Raw genomic sequence first — 26,118 nt, 5'->3', positions numbered from 1 at the left:
CTGTACCAACAGACCCTCCAACAGTCAAAGATCTCAACAACATTTCCACCTGCACAACATTAACCTGATGAAATTCAAAACTACACAGTTTATCTTTCATAATACACTTTTCAATTAGCTCATTTGAGTTGGAATCAACAGTGTATTTCATTGTCTCTCTAAAGTTAGAAACCTTATTAACAAAATAATCATTAAAATAATTTGCAATATGTATTGGCTTAGTCAAATAAACTCCATTCAATTCAACAAAAGAAGTAGTGTACATATGTTCACATCAATTGCTGATTTTTTTTGCTTTGTAAATATGCCCCTGTACCTTTTATGAACAATTGTTATATTGTTGTTAACTTAGTACATTGTTTGCTTTGAAAGGTGCCTATAAATAAAATGTATTATTATTATTATTAGTAGTAGTAGTAGTAGTAGTAGTAGTAGTAGTAGTAGTATTTACTTACCCAGGCAAATATCAGTACAGATTGGCTAATGCTAGCGAAACCTCCGTAATTTCAAAGGAATCAAAACTGATGAGGACTCTCATCGTTACGGACAAGTGAGTAACATTAGCTTTGCTGTTTCACTGTTTGCTGTTTTCAACAGGTCAGTTTAACCTCATACATTTGCTATTGTTTGTGATGGCTACTCCTAACTGGTTTGCTTTATATGCGATGAGATATGTCTCATTAAGTTTGCGTAAACTGATAACAATGATGACAATCTGTGTGTAAATGTGTAATCGATAAATATAAAACACATTCCACAAATAAAAATAAAAAGATTTGTAAACCCACAAAAATAATTTGCAAATACACAAACAAGTTCTACAAATAACAAAATATCTGAAGGTATAGGATTATACTAATTTACAAATAAATGAAAAGCATTTGTGAACATCTTCCTAACATTTGCAACTTTCAAATGGACATTTGTGAATCTAGTTTTTTGAAAAGGCATTTGTGGATCTCAATTCTACTCTTGTGGAGCTACATTTTACACACAGAGTTTTGAGAAAAACACTGCCAATCTGAGCAAAAATCCACTCATATCACTCGGCTATTTTTGAAAAGCATGCAACTGCCTGCTTGTGACATCATTTCCACTATTCAAAGTAAGAGCACGGTATTAATGCTGCTTTCTGTTGTGCATTAGCCCTGTGGTGTTGTTGCTCGCTCTTGCAGACAAGTTGCTCCCAGGTTGGTAACTTTACCCAGTCATTGCAGCTAGTTACTTGAGGTAAATTAACCTGAAATTATACAACAATACTTGAAACAATTATTCATTTGTTATAGCACACCTGCGGTTCCTCCTCCCTGTATACGAAAGTGTTTGGTAGAAAATATACATAGAACAAATAAACACACACTAATACTGTGTCAGTATCATTAAATAAAGATGACTTATAAACACAGCTCATAGAAAGACAGCATCAGCAAGCAATCGCAAGCTTTCCAAGACTGGCAGAATGTTTTTCTCAAAACAAATTTTAAAATGCAGATCCACAAACGTAGAATTGAAATCCACAAATGCCTTTTTGATTCACTGTTAGAAACTAGATCCACAAATGTCCATTTTAAGTTGCAAATTTCAGGAAGATGTTAAAAAATGCTTTTCATTTATTTGTAAATTAGTCTAATGTACTGATAATTTTTATTTGTGGAACTTGTTTGTGTATTTGCAGATCCGTATTTATATTTGCAAATTATGTTTGTGAGTATGCAAATCTTTTGCATTTGTGTAATGTGTTACAGATTACACATTTCCACACAGATTGTCAATCAGTTTACACAAACTTAAAGCTAAAGTGCATAGTTGTTGTCTCCCCCATGAGTAATTCTAAGTAAAGACAACAACACTGTCGGTACACATGATACAAGCCTTCCGTGATCACGCACCATCCCCACCCCCCACCACACAGTTACTAGTAACATGTTACATGATGGACTCTTCAGAAGAGGTAATTATCTCTTCACTCTAGTTTCTGCACGGGAAAGTCACCAGACGACACAATCTTCTGAACATAGTCATACTGAGAAATCCAGAGAGAGTTGTGTGGAGCAGATAGTCTTAATTAGCTTTGTAGCAACTCATTTAGCTGGCTTGAATATAACGGACGTTCATTAATATCAAAAAGTTATGCACTAAAGCTTTAAAGGGGTGATAGAATGCAAAAACGATTTTACCCTGTCATAGTTGAATAATGACAGTTCGGTGGGTATATAGAACATACATAGAAGCTGATAATCCCATTGACACCCCTTTACTATGAAAATCTCATATTTTGAAACTGCCGCTGAAAACGGGCGAATCTCAACAAAGCTAGATGCTTACGTAAGCATCTCAAAACCTGTACCTTTGTCAGCCCATGGGTGTATTAAGAGAACGGTCACGCCCCAACATTTACATAGGCTACACAACTGACCTGAGATCAGGTAGTCTTCTGAATCTAGGTCGCACAGATCTTTGCTATTCCATTACAAAATTCACATCTGAAACTTTTTTATGCGAGAAATCAACTATATAGAGGTCAAATATGGGCCGTTTTACGAAAATGTATGTCTAATTGCAAATTTGTCCGACTGTGTGTCGGAGGTCAGCGGCCGGTGCTGCCTGTGTAGCTGCCTCGCTGCCTGGCCTGCCTTCCTTCACAGACACCGGCCTGCTGTGAGGTAGATTGAGCTCTGTCAGGGCTGGCAGCCCACAGCACTCCATACCCGCGCAAAGTCACCGTTTTGTGGGTTAATGGACTAACAAACGCCGCTGCCTGGACAGAGCTCCAGGGCCTGCAGCTCCCCTCTTCCTGCTAAATGGCCGGTGTGTGTGAGTGAGAGCGCGGTCAGCGAGCTTGTTACACCAGCAATCTCTTACCACAGGTTCCAGTTAATCTTATAATGTGTGTAATTATAATGTGTTGAGTTATTTAAACAAACGATCGGTGAAATACACGCCGCTTGTCCGCGAGTCTCATTGATAGAGCCTGCGGCTGGATGGAGCTAGCTCTATCAATGAGCCTCCTCATAGAATTCCTCTGAAATTCACAAACATTTATAAAATTGAAATAGGACACCATTGTTAGCTTTATAAGACCTTGGGGTAGAGGTTATATAAGTGGCGTGACGAAATTCAAACTGTAAATATACTCGAATTACGCCGAAAATGAAGCTAACTATCCGTGATTTGTAGCTACACATAGCTAGGATTGAAGGGACAGTTGCAGCTAAAAAAACCCTTAATGTTCACAAATATTCATTAACTTGAAATCGGACACTGTTGTTAGCTTCTAAAACCTTTAAATAGATGTTGTATAAGTGGTGTGATGAAATTCAAACTGTAATTATACTTAAATTACACCAAAAATGAAGCTTGCAATCGGTACACATAGCCTTGAAGGGACAGTCACAGCTAACGAAACCCCTAACTAGTGTTCACAAAAATTCATTAAATTGAAATCTGACACCATTGTTAGCTTTGTAAGACCTTGGGATAGCTGTGATATAAATGCCGTGACGAAATTCAAACTGTAAATATAGCTACTATAGTTATGCCGAAAGTGTAGCTAGCTAGCAGCGATATTTTCCCATTGTATTGAATGGGACATATAGCTAGCTAGCTGCTCCTCCTAACAAAACAAGTGACGTTCATAAAAATGCCTAACATTGAAAATGAACACAACTTTAGCTTTGTAAGACATTGGGGTAGATGTTATATAAGTGGCGTGACGAAATTCAAACTGTAAATATACTATAGTTATGCCAGCAGCCGGCCGCGAAGCCACGGTAGTGCAGTAATCCACAAAGGGTGACTTTGCCCTGCGTATGGAGCCCAGCAGGCTGCCGCTTTCTCGTCAGACTGTGTGGAGCTCCTAATTTGCAATTAGCCATCAATTTTCGTAAAACGGCCCATAATTGAGCTTTATATAGTTGATTTCTCGCATAAAAAGAAGAAGTCTCAGAAGAAGTCTCAGAAGTGAATTTGGTAATTAAACATTGCAGTGTTTGGAATATGAGATTCTGTTGCTTCTCTAATATGTGTATGGGGGATTCGCTCAACCAATCAGTGCGCATTTCTAAGGTGTGTGTATGGGAGATTTGCTCAACCAATCAGCGCGCGACCTCAAATGTGTGCGTTTGGGGGATTCGCTCAACTAATCAGCACGCAGCTCATCTAAATATTCATGAGCATACCATATTTGGAAGAAAAGCTCTTGTTACAAATAGGGGCCAAAACACAGGGATGCATAAGGGCCAATAAAATATCAACCAGGCCATTTTCAGCCCAACCAATGTTACATACCCCATTAGGAGACCATAAGGAACAGTGTGAAATACTCTATATAATCATTCTATCACCCCTTTAATGAGACATAGCTTATCCCATCGCTGTACAGCAGTAGCAACAGTTTGCTAATCCACAATCTAGCATGAGCTAACATCGACTCTGTCATATTTTGTTTAGCCAGCAAAAACACTAACAGAAGAGGTCACTATAACAATGTACGTCTGTTAATCTGGGGGGCGGAGCTTCTGAAGAGGGGGTTGTATTTGTTTGGCAGTTGAGTTCAAATATAAACAATCTTTGCACAACATCGCTTACTGCACCTTTAACATAATTCAGTATTGATTTTAGCATGTAAAGTAACATGATGTTTATCAGGTAATGCTCATCTGCCTTAACAACGGTGTTTACACATTTTTATAACTGCTTATAATAGTTCTACTGGGTGAAACATGACAAGGAATTTAGCAGAAGAACTTTGTAATATAGAAAAAAACATCAGTGTCTGAAGCAATTAGAATGCCATTTGTAATTTTCATCAGTGCCGTCTCTGTGCTGTGGTATGATCTAGATCTGACAAATCTCAAATAAACTATTGTTATGTAGACAGTCACACATCTGATTAGCCACTATACCTTTTCAAGGATCTTAGAGAGAAAGGGAAGATTGGATATAGGTCTAGTCAGTGTTGGGGAGTAACTACTTACATGTAACAGCGTTACGTAATTTGATTACTGTTACAGTTACTGGCAAAAAATGTGTAATTAAATGACAGTTACCTATGAAAATGTTCATGATTACTATGATGATTACATCTGAATATTTTCTGTAAAGCCCAGTTCAGACCAATGATTCGCGGCGAGACAAAACCGTTTTAGAACGTTGCAAGAAAAGTTTTAGCAGTCTGAACCGGCCTGTCTCAGCTCGACTCAAACCAGCTGGTGGTGTGGCTGCAAGCCAGCTGGTCAAGTCTCCAGAGGCTGGTTTTAGAAACTAAGGGACCTCACCTGTTTCAACAGCAAATGGTCAAGTCAGCTATAAACTATAGAAATAAAATGATCCAGAATCCATTTTATTTCTATATTACAAACTGTCAGCTGGTGGAAATGGCAGAAGTTTTAGATGGAGGCTCAATGCCTCATTGGTGTGAACTGGCAGGTTACAGATGGTGCATTACAAGTAGCTGCAAATTTTCACTTGTGTCATTGCAAATCTTTGGTCTAACCTGGGCTTAAAAAGCTAGGCTATATGTTAAATAATATTAATTTTGTAGCTTTGCATGACATGATAATCATATTTACTAAAGAAGTGCTAACTAACTTATTTAAAGGGGGACATATCATGCTCATTTTCAGGTTCATACTCATATTTTGGGTTTCTACTAGAACATATTTACATGCTTTAATGTTCAAAACATTTTTCTCATCTTGTCCGTCTGAATATACCTGTATTCGCCCTCTGTCTGAAAGGCTCAATTTTGGCGCTGTCTCTTTAAGACTTATAAACACCTAGGACACGCCAGTGCATATCCATTCATTGAAACTGACTAAAACTAATACAGTAATATTAGTAGGGATCGCATTCCACTGTTTTGAATAAATAAGGGGTGTTTGAGCTAAACCATAACCAAAAAAATATTTTTTTCATTACTGCAATAGTGGTAATTGTCAAATAATACTGCTGGCGAATACAGTTTATTTGTTCTTCACTTGACTTTATTGTCTCACTGCAAACGTTTCCATTACATACACCCAACGATTTTCTCTCTGTGAACTCTTCCTGTTATGATACATGTCTGCCTAGCAGCATGCTCTCTGATTGGTCACTGGGAAGTACAATTTTATTAACACAAACAATGTCTTGACAGTAATGTTATGAGGTTTTCTTGTCCGGAGCTAGTTTTAATTATAAAGTGGTTATATTTGTTTTTTATTTCTAGCTGTTATTTTGGAGCCCTGCAGGCAGCAAGAACGCATCGTCTCAAACTGTTAACAGCAGTTTCTGTGCTTGTGAACATGCAAGTTCATTCTTCCAAGAACAACCAGCAAGAATGTTCTCCCCAAGAACACAAGTCCGTTCTTTGCATTCTTGAGATTAAGAAACAGCATGAGTCTCTGCACTGTCGTTGCAACTGGGGAATGACTGTAACAGCACTTTCTTCCTATATATAGTATAGTTGTGACATCACAGGGTATGGAAGGCCTTATAACTCGTTTAAATTCACAGTTTCTGAATACAGGCTGTGCATTTCTCTGTGGATTGAGCGCTGTGATACCTTCACAGTTTTTATATAGCATGCTGACCTGCTTTATAATCAACAAAGACATGGAAATCTCTTTATTTATTTTTTTATTTTTTACAATATGGGTCCTTTAAGTAGCATAGTTTGGATAGGGGTCTTCAACGTTTTTAAGCCAAGGGCCCCTTAACTGAAAAAGAGACGGCGCAGGTACCCCTTACTATATATTGTATAAAATGAAGTTGCATATTAAACTGGGCCTACAATAAAGTGTAGGGCGGCCTATAGCCTTTATTCATACCTTCTTAGTGCATAGAATTCTAAGCTATTAAAATAATAATTGTTCAAATCATGTTTTAATATTAAACATGTGGCACAATGAATCCTTCGAATGAACTGGATCTGTGAAAGGCTATCATAGTGACTACCTATCATAAGCCTATCATCAATAGAGATTTATATTTGCTAATAATATGTTGGCTTCATGCTAAGATAAGGGTGGGTGAGGGTTTTTGTGCAGTTTGTGTTTTTCTGTTGTATGCACCATTTGACATTGACTGTCATACATTGTGGAGTTTGTTCTGTATTTCTGAATGATAAATGGTGCTAATAAAAAAATGTATCTAAAAAAAAAAAAAAGAATGCACCTGAACACACCTCCCAGACCAGCATGCCCATGGGCGCAAAAATGGGCACAGGTGCATTTGCTATTTAAACGACGCAGGCGCTGGACGGGAAATTGACAACTGCGTCGGTCTTAAACTAGCGAAGACTTGGGCTTGGGCTTTGCGCTGGGCTGGGCTGCACCGGGTGCTAGATAGGTGCCCTTTGGCTCCTTCTGGTGAATATCCTGGTTTGAAGCATAGCACAGATGCGTTTTCGATGATTCCAGGTCAGTGTTGTTTCCTTTAGGATGTCTGTGTCCTGCTCTGTGGGTGCCGTAAACAAGCAGAGCAGCTGGAGATCCAGTGTCAGGTCGACTGTCTGTCTGTCTGGAAAGATAAAAACAAGGAATAACTTGAGCTTTGGTAAAATAGCACAAAACTAATTGTAAATGTTGAACACTAACCCTGTTTTAGACTGGGGAAAAAATCTATTAATTTATATTTATAATTCTTTTTATTTTTTTAGAGACAAAAGAGACTTTGAGGTACAGACAGCTAAGTCTGGGCTGTTTTCATTGTAATCCATTGTGGAGTTGGATAATGTGAAATGTTTTAGGTGGAGACTAATGGCCACATGGTTTGTTTTCAAGGCCTTAAAGGGCCTGGCCCCGGAGTATTTGTCCGAGATTTTAACCCTGTGTGAGCACAACCGGTCCTTGCAGTCCTCAAATCAGCTGGTTTTAGAAGTCCCAAGGTCTAGGTATAAACGGTGGGGTGATCAGGCTTTTGCAGTTGCTGCCCCGAGACTCTGGAACAAGTTACCCTCTGATATTCGGACGACTACATATGTTTTGAGTTTAGGTCTAAACTCAGAACATATTTGTTTAGAATGGCTTTTAATAAATAGTAGTGGTGTGACAATTTCCCTCTCCTATTTCTATGTAACCTTTTCAGTGGTAGAGCGGTTGCCTGCCAATCGGAAGGTTGGTGGTTCGATCCTTGGCCCTGCAGTCCCATGTCGAAGTGTCCCTGGGCAAGACACTGAACCCTGAGTTGCCCCCGATGCTGTGCATCGGAGTGTAAATGTGTGTGAATGATTATCTGACGAGCAGGTGGTACCTTGTACGGCAGCCTCGGCCACAGTGTATGAATGTGTGTGAATGGTTCCTGTACGGTGTAAAAGCGCTTTGAGTAGTCGTTGAGACTAGAAAAGCGCTATATAAGAACAGTCCATTTATATGATGTGTGTTTTAGTCCTGGTTTCTGATGTGAAGCACTTACTTTGGATACCTGCTGGTTACTGTAAAGTGCTATATAAATAAATGATTGATTGATTGATTTATCAAAACAGAGTCAAAAAGATGCTTACTGTGAAAAGCTATTTTCTATAGTATAAACATTTTAAAGGTCCCATGACATGGTGCTCTTTGGAGGCTTTTATATAGGCCTTAGTCTATTAGTCTTAGGCCTAGTGGTCTCCTAATACTGTATCTGAAGTCTCTTTTATATAGGCCTTAGTGGTCCCGTAATACTGTATCTGAAGTCTCTTTTATATAGACCTTAGTGGTCCCCTAATACTGTATCTGAAGTCTCTTTTATATAGACCTTAGTGGTCCCCTAATACTGTATCTGAAGTCTCTTTTATATAGGCCTTAGTGGTCCCCTAATACTGTATCTGAAGTCTCTATTATATAGACCTTAGTGGTCCCCTAATACTGTATCTGAAGTCTCTATTATATAGACCTTAGTGGTCCCCTAATACTGTATCTGAAGTCTATTTTATATAGACCTTAGTGGTCCCCTAATACTGTATCTGAAGTCTCTTTTATATAGACCTTAGTGGTCCCCTAATACTGTATCTGAAGTCTCTTTTATATAGACCTTAGTGGTCCCCTAATACTGTATCTGAAGTCTCTTTTATATAGACCTTAGTGGTCCCCTAATACTGTATCTGAAGTCTCTTTTATATAGACCTTAGTGGTCCCCTAATACTGTATCTGAAGTCTATTTTATATAGACCTTAGTGGTCCCCTAATACTGCATCTGAGACCTTGACCAACTGCCACTTTGCTCGTTTGAAAGCCATGATGTCTCTCTCTCATGGGTGGGCCAAATTCTCTGGGCGGTCAAAGCAGAGAAAGGGGAGGTAACCTTGCTCCTTATGACCTCATAAGGAGAAGATTCCTGATTGGCCCATCTGAGCTTTCATTTTCTCAAAGGCAGAGCAGGATACCCAGGGCTCCGTTTACATCTATCGCCATTTCTAGCCACTGGGGGACCATAGCCAGGCTGGGGGAACGCATATTAATGTTAAAAAACTTCATAAAGTGACATTTTTATGCCATGGGACCTTTCAAAATTCTTAAATGAAGACACTTGCATGTCATTTGTGTGTCTTTTCCTAGCACCAGTTCACTAGTTTCATTTTAACGTCAAACTGTTGATCAGTCAGCTCGATGTAGCGTTAGATTGTTTAAGCGCATAACAGCTAATGGCTTTGGTTTCTGCTTCAGCTTGTGACAGCCTTTTACCACTGCCCAGCTTTGAAGGGGATTTAATGGCTAAAGGGTGTCCCCACTCTGTATGTATATGGTTGGCCAGTTCAGTGGCTTTGAGAGGGCTCAGTAAAGTGCAGGATTGTAAAAGTGAATGACTACCTGCAAATGTTTAAATCAGCCATTTATCCTCATAATAATAATTCACCCCCTCTGAAAATCAGTTCCTCAGAAAAGTAAGTATTTATACTTTATTTATTGAGGGACACACAATTTCACTGGTCCCTAAACAAATGAATTATTTAAATGTCTTTATGCTCCATGAACTCCAGGTCAAACAGTTCTGTGTATGTATTTCCTGTTGATAAGATGATGCTCTTGCATTGATAATTGAACATGACTTTTAAAACAATGCTCTCCTCTGTCCTTGATTCCTCAGAGCTTGTTGAGGGATGGTAAGAGGGAGAGCACAGTCAGCACACTCTACCTGTCTCCCTCCAACATTGAGTCAGGTCAACAGATCACCTGTCGAGCTTCAAACAAAGCAGCCCCCAATGGCAAAGATGCTACTGTCACAATCAACATTCAGCGTAAGTAAAAAAATCACCCAAACATCAAATAAATTATTTGAAAAGTCTGCAGATTAATAATTTATACTTTACCTTATTATGATAAGAGGATAATATGGCTACTCTCATGCACCATAAGAAATCAGTGTCAGTCTACAGTATAACCTGCAGGGGAGTGGGGGACAGCACAGGAACACAATGGCACAGATCCTCACAATTACAGATGTTATGTTTTTAACAGTGTGTATATTTAAATAAAAAAGGTGTGCTTTGTTCCTGCCTTTTTCTGTTTCACTCTCTAACATCATCCAAACACAGAAAATAATTCCTTACATTCCTTACAGCTTCTTCACTGTTAAGTATGACTGATAAAGCAGAAAATGTTCAGACATGTATTTCTTTTGACAGATCTATTCTTCTTCCATATGCATTTGTTTTCTGTTTCAGTTTTGCTATCCAAAAGAATGGAGCATATTGAGTATAGCTTTGTCGGACTGAGATGCGTAAGCTAATTGATTATTGTAAAAATGGCCCAAAACCTTTTGTCATAAAAAACAACGCCAGCACCATTTTCCCCTTCACTCGAGTCCCTGGAACGTTCCTATCTTCAGGAAACAGCCAATCCAATCTGCCTCGACTGCAAAGTGAGGGTTGTTTGGATTAATGACACTGCCGTTAGTGTTTTACACCAGGCTGAATCATTCCCAGTACAGTGTTTGAGCCAAGTGCTTAAACCTGGACTCTGTGGTCCATTTAAAATGTGCATACTGTACAGCTGTGAGGTTAGGGTGTGCACTGTGTGAGATGTTTAAACACAAAAAAGCAATTCAGCAAACTTTGTAAGAGCACTGCTGTTTGTCGGTCGGGGGTAGGAGAGGAAGGTGACAGGTGTTGGATGAATAAGTGATGATGGCGCTGTAAAGGTGGAAAGGCTTCGGAGACTCCTGGAGGTCTTTGAAAGCACAGCACCTCACCACTGGGAGCAGCCAATAGTAACCACTGGCTGTTACCATTTATGGGAGGCAGCTGCTGCTGTCTCAGAGAACCACTGTGCAGCCGACATGTGCATTATGCCGTGACAGGCAAACAGAATCTTTAAAAACTGTTTACTGCAGTTTACAGCTTATGGTCAGCTCTGTGTTTGTTGTACACAAACCGAGCAGCCAACAGTTTGCAGGGCTGCGGTAGAGATGCATGGCCAAAAGAAAAGGAGAAACAAAGCTACTTTTAAACGTTATTACATAACTTGGATATCAACAGGTTTTTGGATATGAGCCAATCTTTTCAAGAAGTTGGTTGAAGGAATGAAAGGCTGTGTTTGCCATCGGTGGAAAACTTTTATTATTTATATGATTATTCAATAAAACCCGGAATATTATGTGTATGTAAATGTAGTCGTTGTATGGACTGGCTTAGGTTGAACCCTCTGTGAAACATGAACAAATAATTTACATACAGAGAATGAATGCCAAAGAACTTTCTTTTATTATCTATTACTAATTCTAAAAACACATCAACAAACTGCTAAGTCTTATTTTTTTCAGGGCTAAATGAGATGGGATCAGATTGTTTTTGCAGCATTTCAGGCATCGGAGGTGTGTATCAGTATCAGAACAACTCTGGTCTGTGGCTGGGTTAGCTCAGTTAGTAGAGCTGGCGCACACATGTAGAGCTTTGCTCCTCAACACAATGGCTGCGGGTTTGACTCCGACCTGCGGCCCTTTGTTGCATGTCATTCCCCTACTCTCTCCCCTTTCATGTCTTCATCTGCTCCCCCTCTCTGGAATTCATTACCACCGCAACTCAGAAACATTGATTCATTCATTCCCCCATTTCAAATTGCAACTCAAAACACATCTATTTAAAACTGCCTATTCCACTTGATGTCAACTGCTCTCCCTTTTTCTGTTGTTTTATTGCTGTTGTATTCTTTATTTTGCTGCTTTTAATGTCTTTTGTATCCCTGTACGGTGTCCTTGAGTGCCGAGAAAGGCGCCTTTAAATAAAATGTATTATTATTATTATTATTATTATTATTATGAAAATAAACGCCTAAAAATGCCCAAAAGAATTATCTTAAAAAAAAAAGAACAACTCTGGTCTGGGGCTCTGGTTCCGAGGCAGGACGACCCCTGGTCACCTGTGTTTTAACTGGGGATCAGCATAGTCTTTATTACAGCTCCCACCAGCTTCTAATGTGATCTTGACTTTGATATTTGTGCTACAGACCAGAGATGCTGGACAAACTCAAAGAAGCAGCTCCTGCACTGTTGGCACAAACACCACTGATATTTTTCATCTTGAGTATAAAACCTGAAGTTCCACGAGGTGGAAGCTCACGGTGTCCAAAATAGTCAGAGTTGCATCCTCCACTCCACGTTTGCCTTATAAGCAAACTGAAGTGGGTCAAGTCTTCCCGTCGCCATGCTGGAGAGGTGGTCACCTACAACTCTTTCAATGCATTTGCACAGTACCAATATTAGGGAAACTGGCCTCAAATCCTTGCGTCCTTGCCATGTGTCTTGTTTGGGATTGGGATGATGGTGGATTCTTTTTACTGCTGAGGAACACAGCTTAATTCCAGAAGGCTCTGAAAGAGCTTGGTGAAGACCCCACTAAGCTGGATGGAGCAGGCTTTAAGCACTCTGCTGGCCAGGGCCAGGGGCTTTGTGTGGGTTCACTCGACTTAGGACAGAGGCCACTAGCCCTGGCACAAGTCACGCACCGCGCACACACGGTAAACATCTCAATTTGTGAAAAAGGGCAAATCTTCTTTTGGAAAGTAGGCTTGTATGAGCCATGCCGACAGCAACTTGTAAACAGTGCACTTAATAGGCGTTCCCTCTTGGGAGCAGGCAGAGTGTTGCGCATGTGCATTTTTTCAAAAAGTACATTGGGCGGTTCTTTTCTAAAATTCGGGAAAATCCTCCACAATACCTTTAAGTCAGAGCTATTGAGTACCACACTTAATACATTTGTATGGCAGATATGTGTTATGTAAATTAAATCTGAAATGTATCACAATTAATCCTGAGTAAAATGGCGAGAATCAGGTCTGGCGATAAAAAAAGTTGTTATTTTGCAGAGGGCCTTTAATTTCCTGTGGTTCATTTGCTTACAATGAGCTGTAAGAACCAAGAGGTTCCAGACTCTGTCCCTAGGTAATTGCAAAAAAGGAAAAGCTTGAAAGGTAATTGCACGAAGAAAAAAGGTGTTTGCTAAATAATGCATTTTCCTTTGATAATTAAAAGCCACATGCAGAAGTGGTGTGTCCACAAAGGTCCCCATGGGCACCAAAAAGACACACATTCTAAAAATGCTAATGCACTGCTGTGAAACATCGCCAAAGTAGAGCCACACTCAAGTAAAAAGAGTGTGGTTTATCATCACCCTGTTCTCCCAGGAGTCTGATTTCGGTGACAGTCTCATTATTTTCTCCTATTTTCTTTCTTAGACTCTGCCCAGCTTCAACGTGTGCGCTGATGAAAGCCACAGAAGAGGGTCTCCTAACACACCACAGTTGTGTCTTGAGTCTTAAAGAAGTAGATAACTGAAGACATCCTTAGGCACAGATATCTTGCATGTGTTTTATTGATAGAAATAATGGTCTAAGTAGTAGTAAAAATAATGTCTGAAGGACTTTATATGAAAATCATTGCTGTATCAAGTGCTGTATTTTAAATTTTTATTTGGTTTGGAATAAAGAAAGGAATAGATTTTGGCATGGTTTTATGGCTGCAGGCTAGATCATTGTCACAGCATCTTATTCAACCTTAAACCCTAAACACAACTGATGTGCTGTGTGCATCGCTACATTCATTAAACCGACAGATGGGTGAGAGTGGCGGCGACAAGCCCACAGCCATATCCAGGACTTTGCACTCGACAGTCGGCCCAGGGCTAAGACCCCTGTTAAACCAGGGCTGACAGCTCTGTTAAAGGACAATTCCGGTCCAAAATGAACCTAGGGGTTAATAACTAATAAATGATTACCGAGTCAACCGTTCTCTGGGATGTGTTTTCTTGTTAATCAAATGTGGCCAGTGTTAGCTCAAACTGCTAATTACCTTATAACTAGGGATGCACCGATCTGACTTTTTCAGTCCCGATACCGATACCGATGCCCAGAAGGCGCAGAACGACTCTACCTCTGCCTTCTGACCAATGGGATATAGTATTCACTTAAAATCACCCAAGCAGAAAGCACAATAGTAATTCTGAAACGTGATTGACTGAAGATACAACAATGCCATCACACAACACAGCTGAGTGCAGGTTGTAAAATAACAGTCACTTAATCAGCTGCAACTTCATAAACTGCAAAAGCCAACATATAGGCTACTGCACTTGACAACTGTCTCATACAGGCCTATATAGCAGCATCACAAAATTATGATGCAATACGTCTGATATGCATGGCATTTCAATAAACTAAACAAAATATGTACATTATCTGGTCACACGGTCACAACAGATTATATTAGCCTAGTCAATTTACAGATAGCATAATAGCTCTTACCTTTAGAAGTTCTAATTTCTTGTCTTTTTCTTTGCAAAGTCGCAGATCAAATCCTCAAAGTCCAGCTCCCTCAGCAGCTCGCTAAACCCTACTACACATGCGCTGCTGTGTGTTGGGAGCACTTTATAGGCAACACAACAAATGTCTCCGGTGGACAGTGAATATAGAACCCACTCCCGTGGTACCGTTTCACCGTTGTGAAGGTGTCGGGTCAGTGCCTCGTTAGTGAGAGAGCGGGTCTTTCTGCCGCCAGCCTCGTTCTCCCTCCGAGATGCTGGACATTTAGCCGCCGATTCTGAAAGGCTAATATCCCTCTAGGTATAACTTCCTCCCGGACGGTCTCTGTAATCAGTCCCCGTAGTGCAGGCTCTTCAGAGATGATGGTACCTGAGGGGCCATTACCTCGTTCTGTAATGCTGATGACCGCCGGCCTCATCTCTGTCTTTTTCCACAACAACTTCGCTAAAGTTAACGTTAGCCACCGTTAGCTGTGGCTGAGTGTAGCTGGTAGAAGGCAGCGATTCTTCCAAGCTAACGTTGGCTAGCTCCTCGACATCCTCCTCTTGTTAAAAACAAAAAACTTGGGAACAACAGACGGCTCCTCTCTTGAGCACACGTTGTTCTGGTGTATCTCCGGTCTCTAAATTTCTTCTCGGTTCTTGAATGTGTAGCGACCGGAGCCTCTCCCAGCTTAACAGACTGTTATGCTACCTGGCTAGCTAGGCTAGCAGCTGTAATGTTACCCAGCATGCCATTTGGCAGTGTAGTTACATTTGTAAATGTAAAATTAGTAGTGTTAGAAACTGTTTAAGACTCAAATTGTTGCTTTGGTGTTTTATCCTTTTAAAGAGAGTTAGTTCTGGGTTATTAATTGTTGTGTTATGAAGTAACTACCATGAGTGAGAAGGGTACGCAGTTAACAGGGGTCCCAGTGCTGCGACGGAGTGAAAAAAAAAAGAAACTGGATTGGCCCGTGGATCTGTTAATTTTTCCGATCCACCATCCAGCTATTTTGTCAATATCGGGGTCGATACCCGATTCAAATATCGGATCGGTGCACCCCTACTTATAACGCTAGTTTTTCGGGGCACGGGTAAAGTAAAAAGAAATCGCTATTTCTATACAACTAACAAGGCTCAAAATAGCACCATACTTCCATGGTAGCATAATGAAGGTCCCTACATGTAAACGAATCACTGAGAACTTTGTAAGTGTACAGACTTCATTAAAAAGATAGTTTATAAAAACAATACTGCCATCTTGGGAAAACAGTCATGACCAGTCGAACGACAAACGCCGTGCTTGGGCTATGTTACTGGTTGCACGGCGTTTGTCGTTCGACTGGTCATGACTCCTTTCCCAAGATTCCCCTCATCATGCTACCATGGAAGCGTGGTGATATTTTGAGCCTTGTTAGTTGTATAGAAATAGTGATTTCTTTTTACTTTACCCGTGCCTAGGGTTGGGTACCGTTTGGATTTTTACAATTCCGATGCCAAACCGGTACTTTTAAAACGATTCCGATTCCTAATCGATTCCTAAACCAATTCTTGAAAAACTGAAAAATTGCTTTTTTATGGTGTTTTTTTATTATTATTATTTAAATTTAACAATATATTAACGTTTTAAAGTACTTAAATATATAATAAGTAAACCTAAGGCACCTAACACACAACTACAATAATTTAACAAATAACAGTTAGACTATTAACAAGTACCAACAAAATAAATGATGTTGAGTTGGTATGCCAACCAGCTTCAAACTTTAGCAGTTCTTTAGCAGAAAAATGACCATATTTGCCTTCTATGGCATGATACTACACCTCTCCTGACTTATGGCATGTCCTGCACAGGAGAAAACTCTCTCAGATAGTGTCCAAGAGGTCTGTACACACCTAGGTATGAGTTTGAAAGGGCAGACAATTTGGGGAGGCTGTCCTGCCTCCCCCACCACCAGGCTACAGGGTCTTGTCCTGAACGATAGACTAGCAGAGTAAGTGTAATGTTTACTAGCGATCATGTGCTGTCAGTGAATGGTTAATATGCTTTTACGTCCGTTTTGGTGAGCCCAGAGGGAAAATATGACATTTTAAAAGTAGCCTACATTTCCTGTTGCTAGCTAACGATAGACTACAGAGAAAGGGTGATATTTTTACGTCCGTCGTAGGAGCATGTACAAAAAGCCGTCTATCAGCAGGGATTGTAGAGTGCGTGCCGCAGGATAGCGCGGACACGCGCTTCACACCGCGAGCGGGCACGTGCGCCACTCGGCAGAAAAGGAAGAAAGAAAAAAAGAGTCTGCCGCTGTCCGGAGCGACAGAGGGAAAATATTTCAGTCGGAACCAAAATGAGGAACCGAAATCTGCGTTCTAATCCGGTCAGAATACTACCGTTTGCGTAGGAACCGGTTCCATAGTGGAACCGGGTTTCGGTACCCGACCCTACCCGTGCCCCGACAAATGCGTAATAAGGTAATTAGTGGTTTGAGCTAACATTGGTCACATTGGATTAGCATGAAAACACATCCCAGAGAACGGTTGACTCGGTAATCATGTGTTATTAACCCCTAGGTTCGTTTTGCGCCGGAATTGTCATTTAATTCAAATGTGGTATATACTAGTAAATGCTCAGAAAATAAATAAAATGCTTCACGAAGCTTTATGAGACTTAATTTGGCACTATTAGACTCAGTAGTGGCATTTTCCATGCTGCCTGTAAGGTGGATGCAATTTTCGGCAGGGATTGTTACGCACATGCCCAGTATCTGACATGTTCTGCAGTATGAGTTTACAGGTGTGTTAGTGTGGCCGGAGATTCATTCTGAAACGGCGCTCGTGAGGACAGAGATTGTTTTGTTATAGAATGCCTTTTTAAGATGAAAAGGTAGTAGTGTGGATGTAGCCTGAAGCTACCAGGAGGTGTAGCATGCCCCTTCTGACCCATATAGATGAAGCTGACAACTAATAATGCCCATTCAATGGAGTGAGAACATTAGACATGGGTGGGAGAGATGCCTCAGTAAAGGCCTTCACTTCTACCTCAAAAGCACTTTAGTGTAAAAGAGTTAAAAATGTAGTGTATTGTTATATATGATTTTCGCCAAAAATAAACTGCCTTATTTAATAATTGTGAATGGAGCCACCTTTGGCTGTATGGTGTACTACAGATCTGCTGCGTGTAGTCTCGCGTTACTTCCCTACCCGATCAGAGAAGCTGTATACTTTTGATCGGGTAGGTTCAACGTACAAAGTACTTCACCCAGTATATCAGTTTTCTAAAAGTAAATTGATGTTTAGGTTGATAACTTCAATGTATCTAATGTGTTATATTATTCCCATGCACTGTAACGATCGTACTGCACTTTGCATGGTTTGACAGAAAGTTTGTTAATGTTCTTTTTGACCGTGAGTTTCTGTCTACTGAGGCCAACGTGGCTAACGTGGCTAGCCGTAAACTCCGCTAGTCACGTCCATACATTGGAAGCAATATTACTCCATGTCTATCATGTGTTTATGTTTAATCTCAGTATAGTTTCAGTATAGTATAGTATAGTTTTTATATGTATGAGACAACAGTGTATGTTAAGCGAGTATTCCCAAATGTTAATTAGTTGTAGTTCCATGTGTGTTAACATTCTGTCTAGCGTGCCTTGCTTGCTAGCAAGCACTGATAGTGTACAATGGGATATTGATGTAGTACATGTAGCCTATGTAACGCAAAGCATTCTTTATATTTTGCTTGTGCAGATGCTGTAAATGTGTACACCAAAGTCTGAAGACAATGTTCTGATTTATTTTCCAATTCGCCTCTGTTCCCCTGATGCTTGACCATTGTTACAATAGCACTTTGAAAGTCACTGAGTGGTAATGTTTAATGCCTACTGTAGTACTGCACCTTTCATTACTTTTATACAGACTGGCAGCCTGGACTCAAATCAAGTCAACTTTATTGTGAATTCTGCAATATGTGCCAGACATACAGAGGAATCAAACATACGTTTCTCTCCGACCCATGGTGCAGTACAGGCACAACAAGTATAAAGCTTCCTGACAGCCTGGTAAATTACGCTGTTTGCCAGTCTGGTGGAACATTCTCGGAGAAGCACAGCTGGCGGGGAGAGGAGCGTGCCGACAAAGCTCGGGGGGACGTATATCTGCAATAAATAGACAGTGAGTAATTGAAAAGAGATAAAAAAGAGAAAATAGAATTCTAAATCTAGAAAGTTTAATTCATAAGTTCTCAGGGCCATCCAATCCCTGTACATCCAAAGCGAGAGCTGTGTCTGGGTTCTCGGCAGTAAGTCGGACTCGTTTCAGGTGGGTGTTGGCCTCTGCCAGGGCTGCGCTTTGTCACCAATCCTGTTTGTGATTCATGGACAGGATATCAAGGCATAGCCGTGGTGGTGGAGGGGTTGCAGTTCAGTGGGCTGAGAATCTCATCGCTGCTATTTGCAGATGATGTGGTCCTGATGGCATCGTTGGCCTGTGACCTTCAGCACTCACTGGATCGGTTCGCAGCAGAGTATGAAGCAGCTGGGATGAGGATCAGCATCTCTAAATCTGAGGGCATGGTTCTCAGCAGGAAACAGATGGAGTGCCTACCAATGGAATGAGTCCTTATCCCAAGTAAAGGACTTCAAGTACCTTGGGGTCTTGGTCCCGAGTAAGGGGACAATGGAGCAGGAGATTGGCAGGAGACTTGGAGCAGCGGGAGCGGTATTGCATTCACTTTATTGCACCGTTGTGGAGAGCTGAGCCAGAAGGCAAAGCTCTCGATCTACTGGTCAATTTTTGTTCCTACCCTCACATGGTCATGAACAAAAGAAAGAGATCCGACCCTGGATAAGCGGATGACGATGGATGGATGGATGGATGGATCATAAGTAAATGAAATAAACAAATAAGCAATTACAAAATATTGTATTTTAAAACAAATACATTAATGTCTAATTAAATATGTGTTGCGGCTGGGTAGAGGAGGACTCAGGTGTGGATACAGAGCACGGAAGAGTAACAAGTAACAGGATTTATTTAAAGCACATAACCAAGGCAAAGGCTGGGTGTGTGGGCTGAGCAGGAGACAGGCAGGGGGAAGATGGTGAAGTCCAGGTATCCAGTGTCGAGTAGAAGGTCCAGGTAGGAAAAAACGGATCCAGACTGACACGATGATCTTTAAAGAAAACAGAAAACCAGGGGTTTGACTGGACACAAGCAAGAATTAGCTGCTCCTGGAGACTAGATGACACTAAGTACGTTGTCCTGAAGTACAATACCTATACAGCAATAATCTGGCGTTGAGTCTCTGGAAGCCTGGAGTCTTTAAGCCACATGTTGGGGACCAAGAGTCTGGTTAAACCTGATTTTAACCAAAAGGCCTCAGATTAAACTGACCTCTGGATACAGAACACACAGGTGGTCAGAGACAAAGGAACATTTGGCCAAGACAAAGGAATCTTGGCCTGCATGTAAACCCCAAAGCCAGGATAATTCACACCTCTATGCGAAGTGCCAGCCAGAAGGGAAACTCCTCACAACTGGCAGGAAGTCAAAGGACTACAAAAGTGTAGTTTTTACCCTTTCAAGAGTTTCGAGTCTTCCTATTGGTTCAGCGGGACCATAAACACAGCAGGTGGGTCTTAACCTATAAATAACCTGGCCCTAGGAAACTCCCTCGTCTTCACCTGCAACTCTGTTGCTGAAAGGAGGCGCGCAAGCGCTTGTGCCGATTTTATTTTGGTGGATCCTTGAAATAAAAAGGAGCCAGTTGAGGTGGTTCGGGCATCTGGTAAGGATGCCCCCTGGGCGCCTACCTAGGGAGGTGTTCCAGGCACGTCCAGCTGGGAGGAGGCCTCGGGGAAGACCCAGGACTAGGTGGAGGGATTATATTTCCAACCTGGCCTGGGAACGCCTCGGGATCCCCCAGTTGGAGCTGGTTAATGTTGCTTGGGAAAGGGAAGTTTGGGGTCCCCTGCTGGAGCTGCTCCCCCCGCGACCCGACACCGGATAAGCGGACGAAGATGGATGGATGGATGGATGGATCCTTGAAAACACACCAGTGTTTTCATATCTGCAGTGAGAAGGAAACAACGTTTTCTTCTCAAAGTCGACTAAACTTGCCCCTTGCTGCTTTTTGGAGGGAAGTTTCTCCGTGGCCGCTGACGAGCGCCAGGGACCCGTTCTGTTTCATTTCTGTGGCAGAGATAAGTAGTGTGTTTATTAATGAGCAAAAGGGGTTCGCTACCACTTGTTGCCATTAATGTGATCTGATTTAATCATGTACTGGTCCATATGTGATTATTAATCTGTGCTGTGAATGTATAAATAGATCAATTATACTGTTGATTCATGTCGTGTTAAGTAGCTGGGTATAACTGTAATCGCTACCTGCTTAATCACTCCTTTCAGGAGTTTAGTTACTGTCTGCGATAGAATCGCGAAAATCAGCTGATTAGCTACTGGAGTGGTTATAGTGACGTTCTCCTCAGCAAAACCAAAAGTCTCAGTCTTTCCTAAACTACACGTTAGCCCAGACCTGAGTGGCTGAGGAGAACTGGGTCATTATCGATAACTAAGATCAGAGTGCCTCTTTTCTTTACTCTTCTTCTCTTTCTTCTCTCTCTCTAACACACACACACACGACACAGGCTAGCCACGGAGCTCCCGAGCTAACGCTGTAGGCTAGCTTCACACGTGGAATCGGCTTACGTTCGTACAGAGCTAACACAGGAACTAGCTACCATACCGGCTAAGCGTGCGCGTTGCCTAGCAACCCCCGGCTTCTTCAGCCCTGCCCGTGCACCCAGCACCACTACCGCCCTCTTGAGGCTAAATAGTTTGAGCAGCTCACAGGAGTAGCCATTTTTGGAGTTGTTTTATGTGTTAGAACTACGATCGACACCGCCCCCTCCCTTTTCACTCACTCTCTCTCACACACACACTCACACACACACAGACGTGTCCATGCTGCGTTGCTTTGTTTTTGGTTGTGATATTGTAAAAGGTATATAAGTTTATTATTGAAGGATTATTGATTAGCTACTGATAATTGTGCCGTTAATAAATCTTATTATACTTAATTAGCAGTTGCTTGTAATTATTTGTGTACTTGTTGTAATAACTGCTGGTCGATCAGGTCCGTGCTTGGATTCACCCCCTTCCTTTATTTCCTTTTTAAAGGATTACCACAGAATGAGACTGTTCCACAGTTTGATTATTGGTCCCTGACTTGCAGGGTGGTGCCCCGTTTTGATTGTTTGTCGATTTGATACAGTTATTAATAACCATATTCATAACTTTATTAATATTGATAAAACATCTTCGATAATTTGCCAATGATCAAATCTGTACCCTACAAGAATCCTACACACAGATAATGAGGAGATTGTGTGCAGCTGAGTCTAATCACCAGAGTCTCCACCACACACAACACAGACAAAAGAGAAAAACCCAGAGCCACAGCACTGGCTGTGACACTATAGGTGCTTCTCACTTCCCTTAAATTGCAAAAGTTGCAAACTGTGTATAAAATGCAGCTTTAGCTTAATTTACAGACTTGTTTACTATACAAGACACCTTGATGACAGCCATGCTCCGCCCTCAACCTTTAGCTATCTAACCATCAGGAGCCAGGCAGTCTTTTTGAATCAGTAGGTGTTTCTCAATGTCAAGGAAGGATCCTTCGAAGCAAGAATTTCGAGGATGCTACGTCATCGACGTCCGTCGAAGGACCGTTCCGATGTCGAGGATCCTCCGAATTCTTCTTTTCGGAGAAATCCCCATAGACGGCAAAGGATGCATATGTGTATCCTTCGCGCTCCCATATCACCCACAATCCTTTGCCCACGGCTTTGCCGGCTTGTTTAAAAAAATTAAATGGCGGACCTAAGCGGGAGTTGGAGCGGCATCGCTGATGGCGAAATAATCATTTAAATGTAAGTATCTTTAGTGTTTGCCGTACATGTGTATCACCATTAATGTTTTAAATCAATGTAAAGCTTAACGCTTTAATGCTGGTACAGATTGCTATAGTAATTAGGTAGATACACCCGAGCTAACGTTAAGCTAACTGAACCTATCATTAACATTAGGCTGTTGGCTAGCGGTCTTTTTGTGCCATTTGTGTTTTTAAAGTTTAATGTCCGGTGGCATTTTCATCTCTTTTATATGTTGTTACTCTATATGCGTAACGTTAGCAGAGATTTAGAAATGTGTGTGTTTATCAGTTGTAGCTGCAGGGTGGTAGGTAATGCTGCACCTTATTTACTTCACTATTAACATTACATGAAGGCTAAAATGTATGAGTAGTTTCCCCATGTAAAAAGTATAACGTTTCATATAACGTTACGTTATAGCATTCATAATGGTAAACATATTGTTCTTGTGTTTTGCTGTCTTTTAACAGGGACAAACTGAGGAGGTCACTGAGGATGGGAAAGCCAAAGACAAGCAGGGAGACAAGAGGCCAAAGAGAGATGAATAGCTAGATTATTTGCTAAAGCCTTTTAGAGATTGGCATTCTGAAAATAAATGCATTAAATGAACTGGTTTGTCTGTTACATTACGTTTTTGGGTGTGTATATAATATAAACTGTTTTTCAATGTCTATTTCTAACTGAATAATTATATTCAGATGGTACCTGTTTCAATAACTTGTAAGGTATAGAAGCTCTAAAAAGACATTACCGAAACGTGTATCTTTTATTATAACATTTATTCAAACATTACTATATACTGTACACAAGTATATTCAACATGAAGCGACTCAGCTGCTGATGATGGTGTTTCCAGACTGCAGACAAAAGGAGAAAGCTTTAGGTTAGTCCAGTAGTTATCCAACCCGTCCTGGTAAGACTAGAATTGTATCACAAATATATGTAAGCATACTGTAACATTAAGGTACTTAATGTAACTTTGTAGTGGTCTCCATTATAGTCTTAACTGACAACTGTTGACCATTTAACACACTTACACCTAGCTACCTTTACTGTGTTAGTGGGTGTTTATCAATGGTGTTATGACTTTTCATATGTTGGTTGTAGCCTTGTAGCTTGTGTGTCTATAGTACTATTTAACCTTTCTCACTTGCAGTTTACTGCATATCATACTGCCTGTGGTAGCTCATTAGCTGGTAGTGTTTACCTTGTAGATGCTGATCATATTTTGCACTGCATTTGTTTGAAAGCTAGAAGCTACTGGACAATGAGCAAATGTTACATGCAGTAAACTACAAGCTATTGTAAACAACTACTGTAAGCTTAATGTAATTAAGATTAATTAATGCAATTCTCCTTACCAGTTAAGTGTTATGACAACTACAAACATGAACATTTATTTTTTATGGGATAAATAAGAGAAAACGACTATTGCTTACATTAAAGCCTATCAGTGTCGGTAACGTTACCTACCTTGGCACGTTGCGGCAAAGTTGCCGACAGAATATTCTCCTCCTGCAAGCAGACTGACGCTGATTCACCTTCTCAACAAAAAAATTGAACTTCACAGTTCCACATCCATTTCGCATTGACATTTTGTCCAGTGTTTTGAAATGCAGCGCGGAAGTGAAGGCGGCAAAACATTTTCAATGACGCAAGCACGCAATGACGTGCACTTGCTAGCCTGTTCCAATGTACATGCTCTCCGAATGCCCAGCCTGGCCTAGCCTCTGAAGGATCCTTGACATTGAGAAACGGCTAGTGAGTACATTATCATACTCTCCTACTTACCACTCAGCTACAGGGGCGTAGCACCAGACCCTGGGCCCTATGCATAGGCAGTCCTGATGGGCCCTCATGTTCCTCAACACCCCCCCCCAAAAAAAAAAAAAAATAATAATAATTGGGCCCCTGTACACATGAAGCTGTAGGCCTAGATGTTTATAGGGTAATAACTATTAACTGTAATGCTTAGAGTAGCCTGATAACACACATCTCAAACCTCCTTTCTCAACATTCTCTAGCCATCATTAACTGTGGTTACTACTACATTTGGTTTGTTTTCTCTGTACCTTTACTTGCCAGCCTGTGTACTATGGTGTCTCTCTGATCATCTGTTAATTTATCTGGCCATAGTCCTGGATCCTCTGGCAAAAACTGGTCTGCACTGCTCTGCCTACTTTCCAGTTCCTCAGCTCTCATTTCCACACTGTGCTCAGAGCAACACTCACGCTCCCTGCTGTCTTCACTCCCATCATCCTCAATCAGTCCTTGCGGGCAACCTCCAACAACAGTTGCGGTGGAAGATGCGGAGCAGCTGGCACAAGACCGTCAGCTCTGGAAACAACTGGTTCATCTGGTCGGCTCAACGCACAGGGATGGGATACCCCCCTACCCATCGCAGGAGCCAAATAGACTGATAGATAGCTCAGAGCAACACTCATGCTCTCTGCTGTCTTCACTCCCATCATCCTCAATCAGATCTTCTCTATCATCTTTCTCTATGAAGGATACATTTGATGTTAACCTCTTATCCTAATTGTAACCTAATATAATAAGTAACACTAAGATGTTAGTGTTACTTAACCCCTTTCAGTCAAAATGGCTAAACATGGTTTGCTTTAATTTTGATATTTGCTCACCTTGTCTCAAATCCAAAGAGGAGGATGAGGGGTCTGTTGCTACTCCACTCCCTGGTGTGACACTTTCTGAAATTGAGGGCCACATGTTTCACAATGTTTCTAATTAATCTGACATAACTATAATGTTGATGTGTATCTACCAGACATGGGGGACTCGAGTCACATGACTTGACTCAAGTTAGACTCGAGTCGCAAATTTTACGACTTGAGACTTGCTTGATTAACATTCATAAAAGACTCGACTTGACTTTGACTTGATATTCATGACTTGAGACTTGACTTGGACTTGAGTCAAATGACTTGAAATGACTTGATTTTCTGTTTAATAAATATATTTTTCCCTTCTGATATTGAGGAGGAGTTAATTTTACGATTTTAGTGCTATTGCATGCGCAGGAACCGTTGATATGATGACGCGGCGCGCGGCGGCAGATCGTCAGTAAACAACACTGGCTATGGCTAGTAGGCTAACTTAACGTCATGGATCCCTCTCATGGGCGCCGATACTGACCGCCCACGAGTGCCAGACTGCCAGTTCATTTTTACGTGAATCTAAAATTAAACACTGCAGTTGTGATTGGTTATGTCGGTGGCATTGATTCTTAATTTCCCACGAAGCTGATCGCGGTTACGTGCCAGCTAAACTTTTCATCTCCAATCCTGTCTGTATTTGTGAGAAGTGGCTCTGTCCTGGCTTTATTATGGCGTGTGTGTTCGTGTCGGCCGCTGTCCGTTTCCTAAGGTTCTGAAATGCAAACACTTTTTTTGTAAAGGGTGTGCGCGTGTGAGCACCCACGGAGGAAAACATAAATCGGCGCCTATGTCCCTCTGCACAGAAAATAATAAAGTT

At 41.1% G+C, this 26,118-nt stretch overlaps 1 protein-coding gene across 1 annotated transcript in view; it reads left to right on the top strand.

Annotated features, from left to right (window-relative positions):
- LOC114566917 (kin of IRRE-like protein 3) overlaps window positions 1-26,118 on the top strand; it is a 194,143-nt gene that overhangs the window by 92,209 nt on the left and 75,816 nt on the right. Inside the window, exon 6 of the mRNA XM_028595766.1 lies at window positions 10,048-10,198. Coding sequence (XP_028451567.1) covers window positions 10,048-10,198 — 151 coding nt within the window. The remainder of the gene's footprint in view (window positions 1-10,047; window positions 10,199-26,118) is intronic.

Source organism: Perca flavescens, chromosome 13 (genome assembly GCF_004354835.1).
Source record: "Perca flavescens isolate YP-PL-M2 chromosome 13, PFLA_1.0, whole genome shotgun sequence".
In the NCBI taxonomy this organism is placed as follows: domain Eukaryota; kingdom Metazoa; phylum Chordata; class Actinopteri; order Perciformes; family Percidae; genus Perca; species Perca flavescens.
The sequence above is the reverse complement of the archived record's forward strand: the minus strand, read 5'-3'. Positions and strand labels throughout refer to the sequence as shown.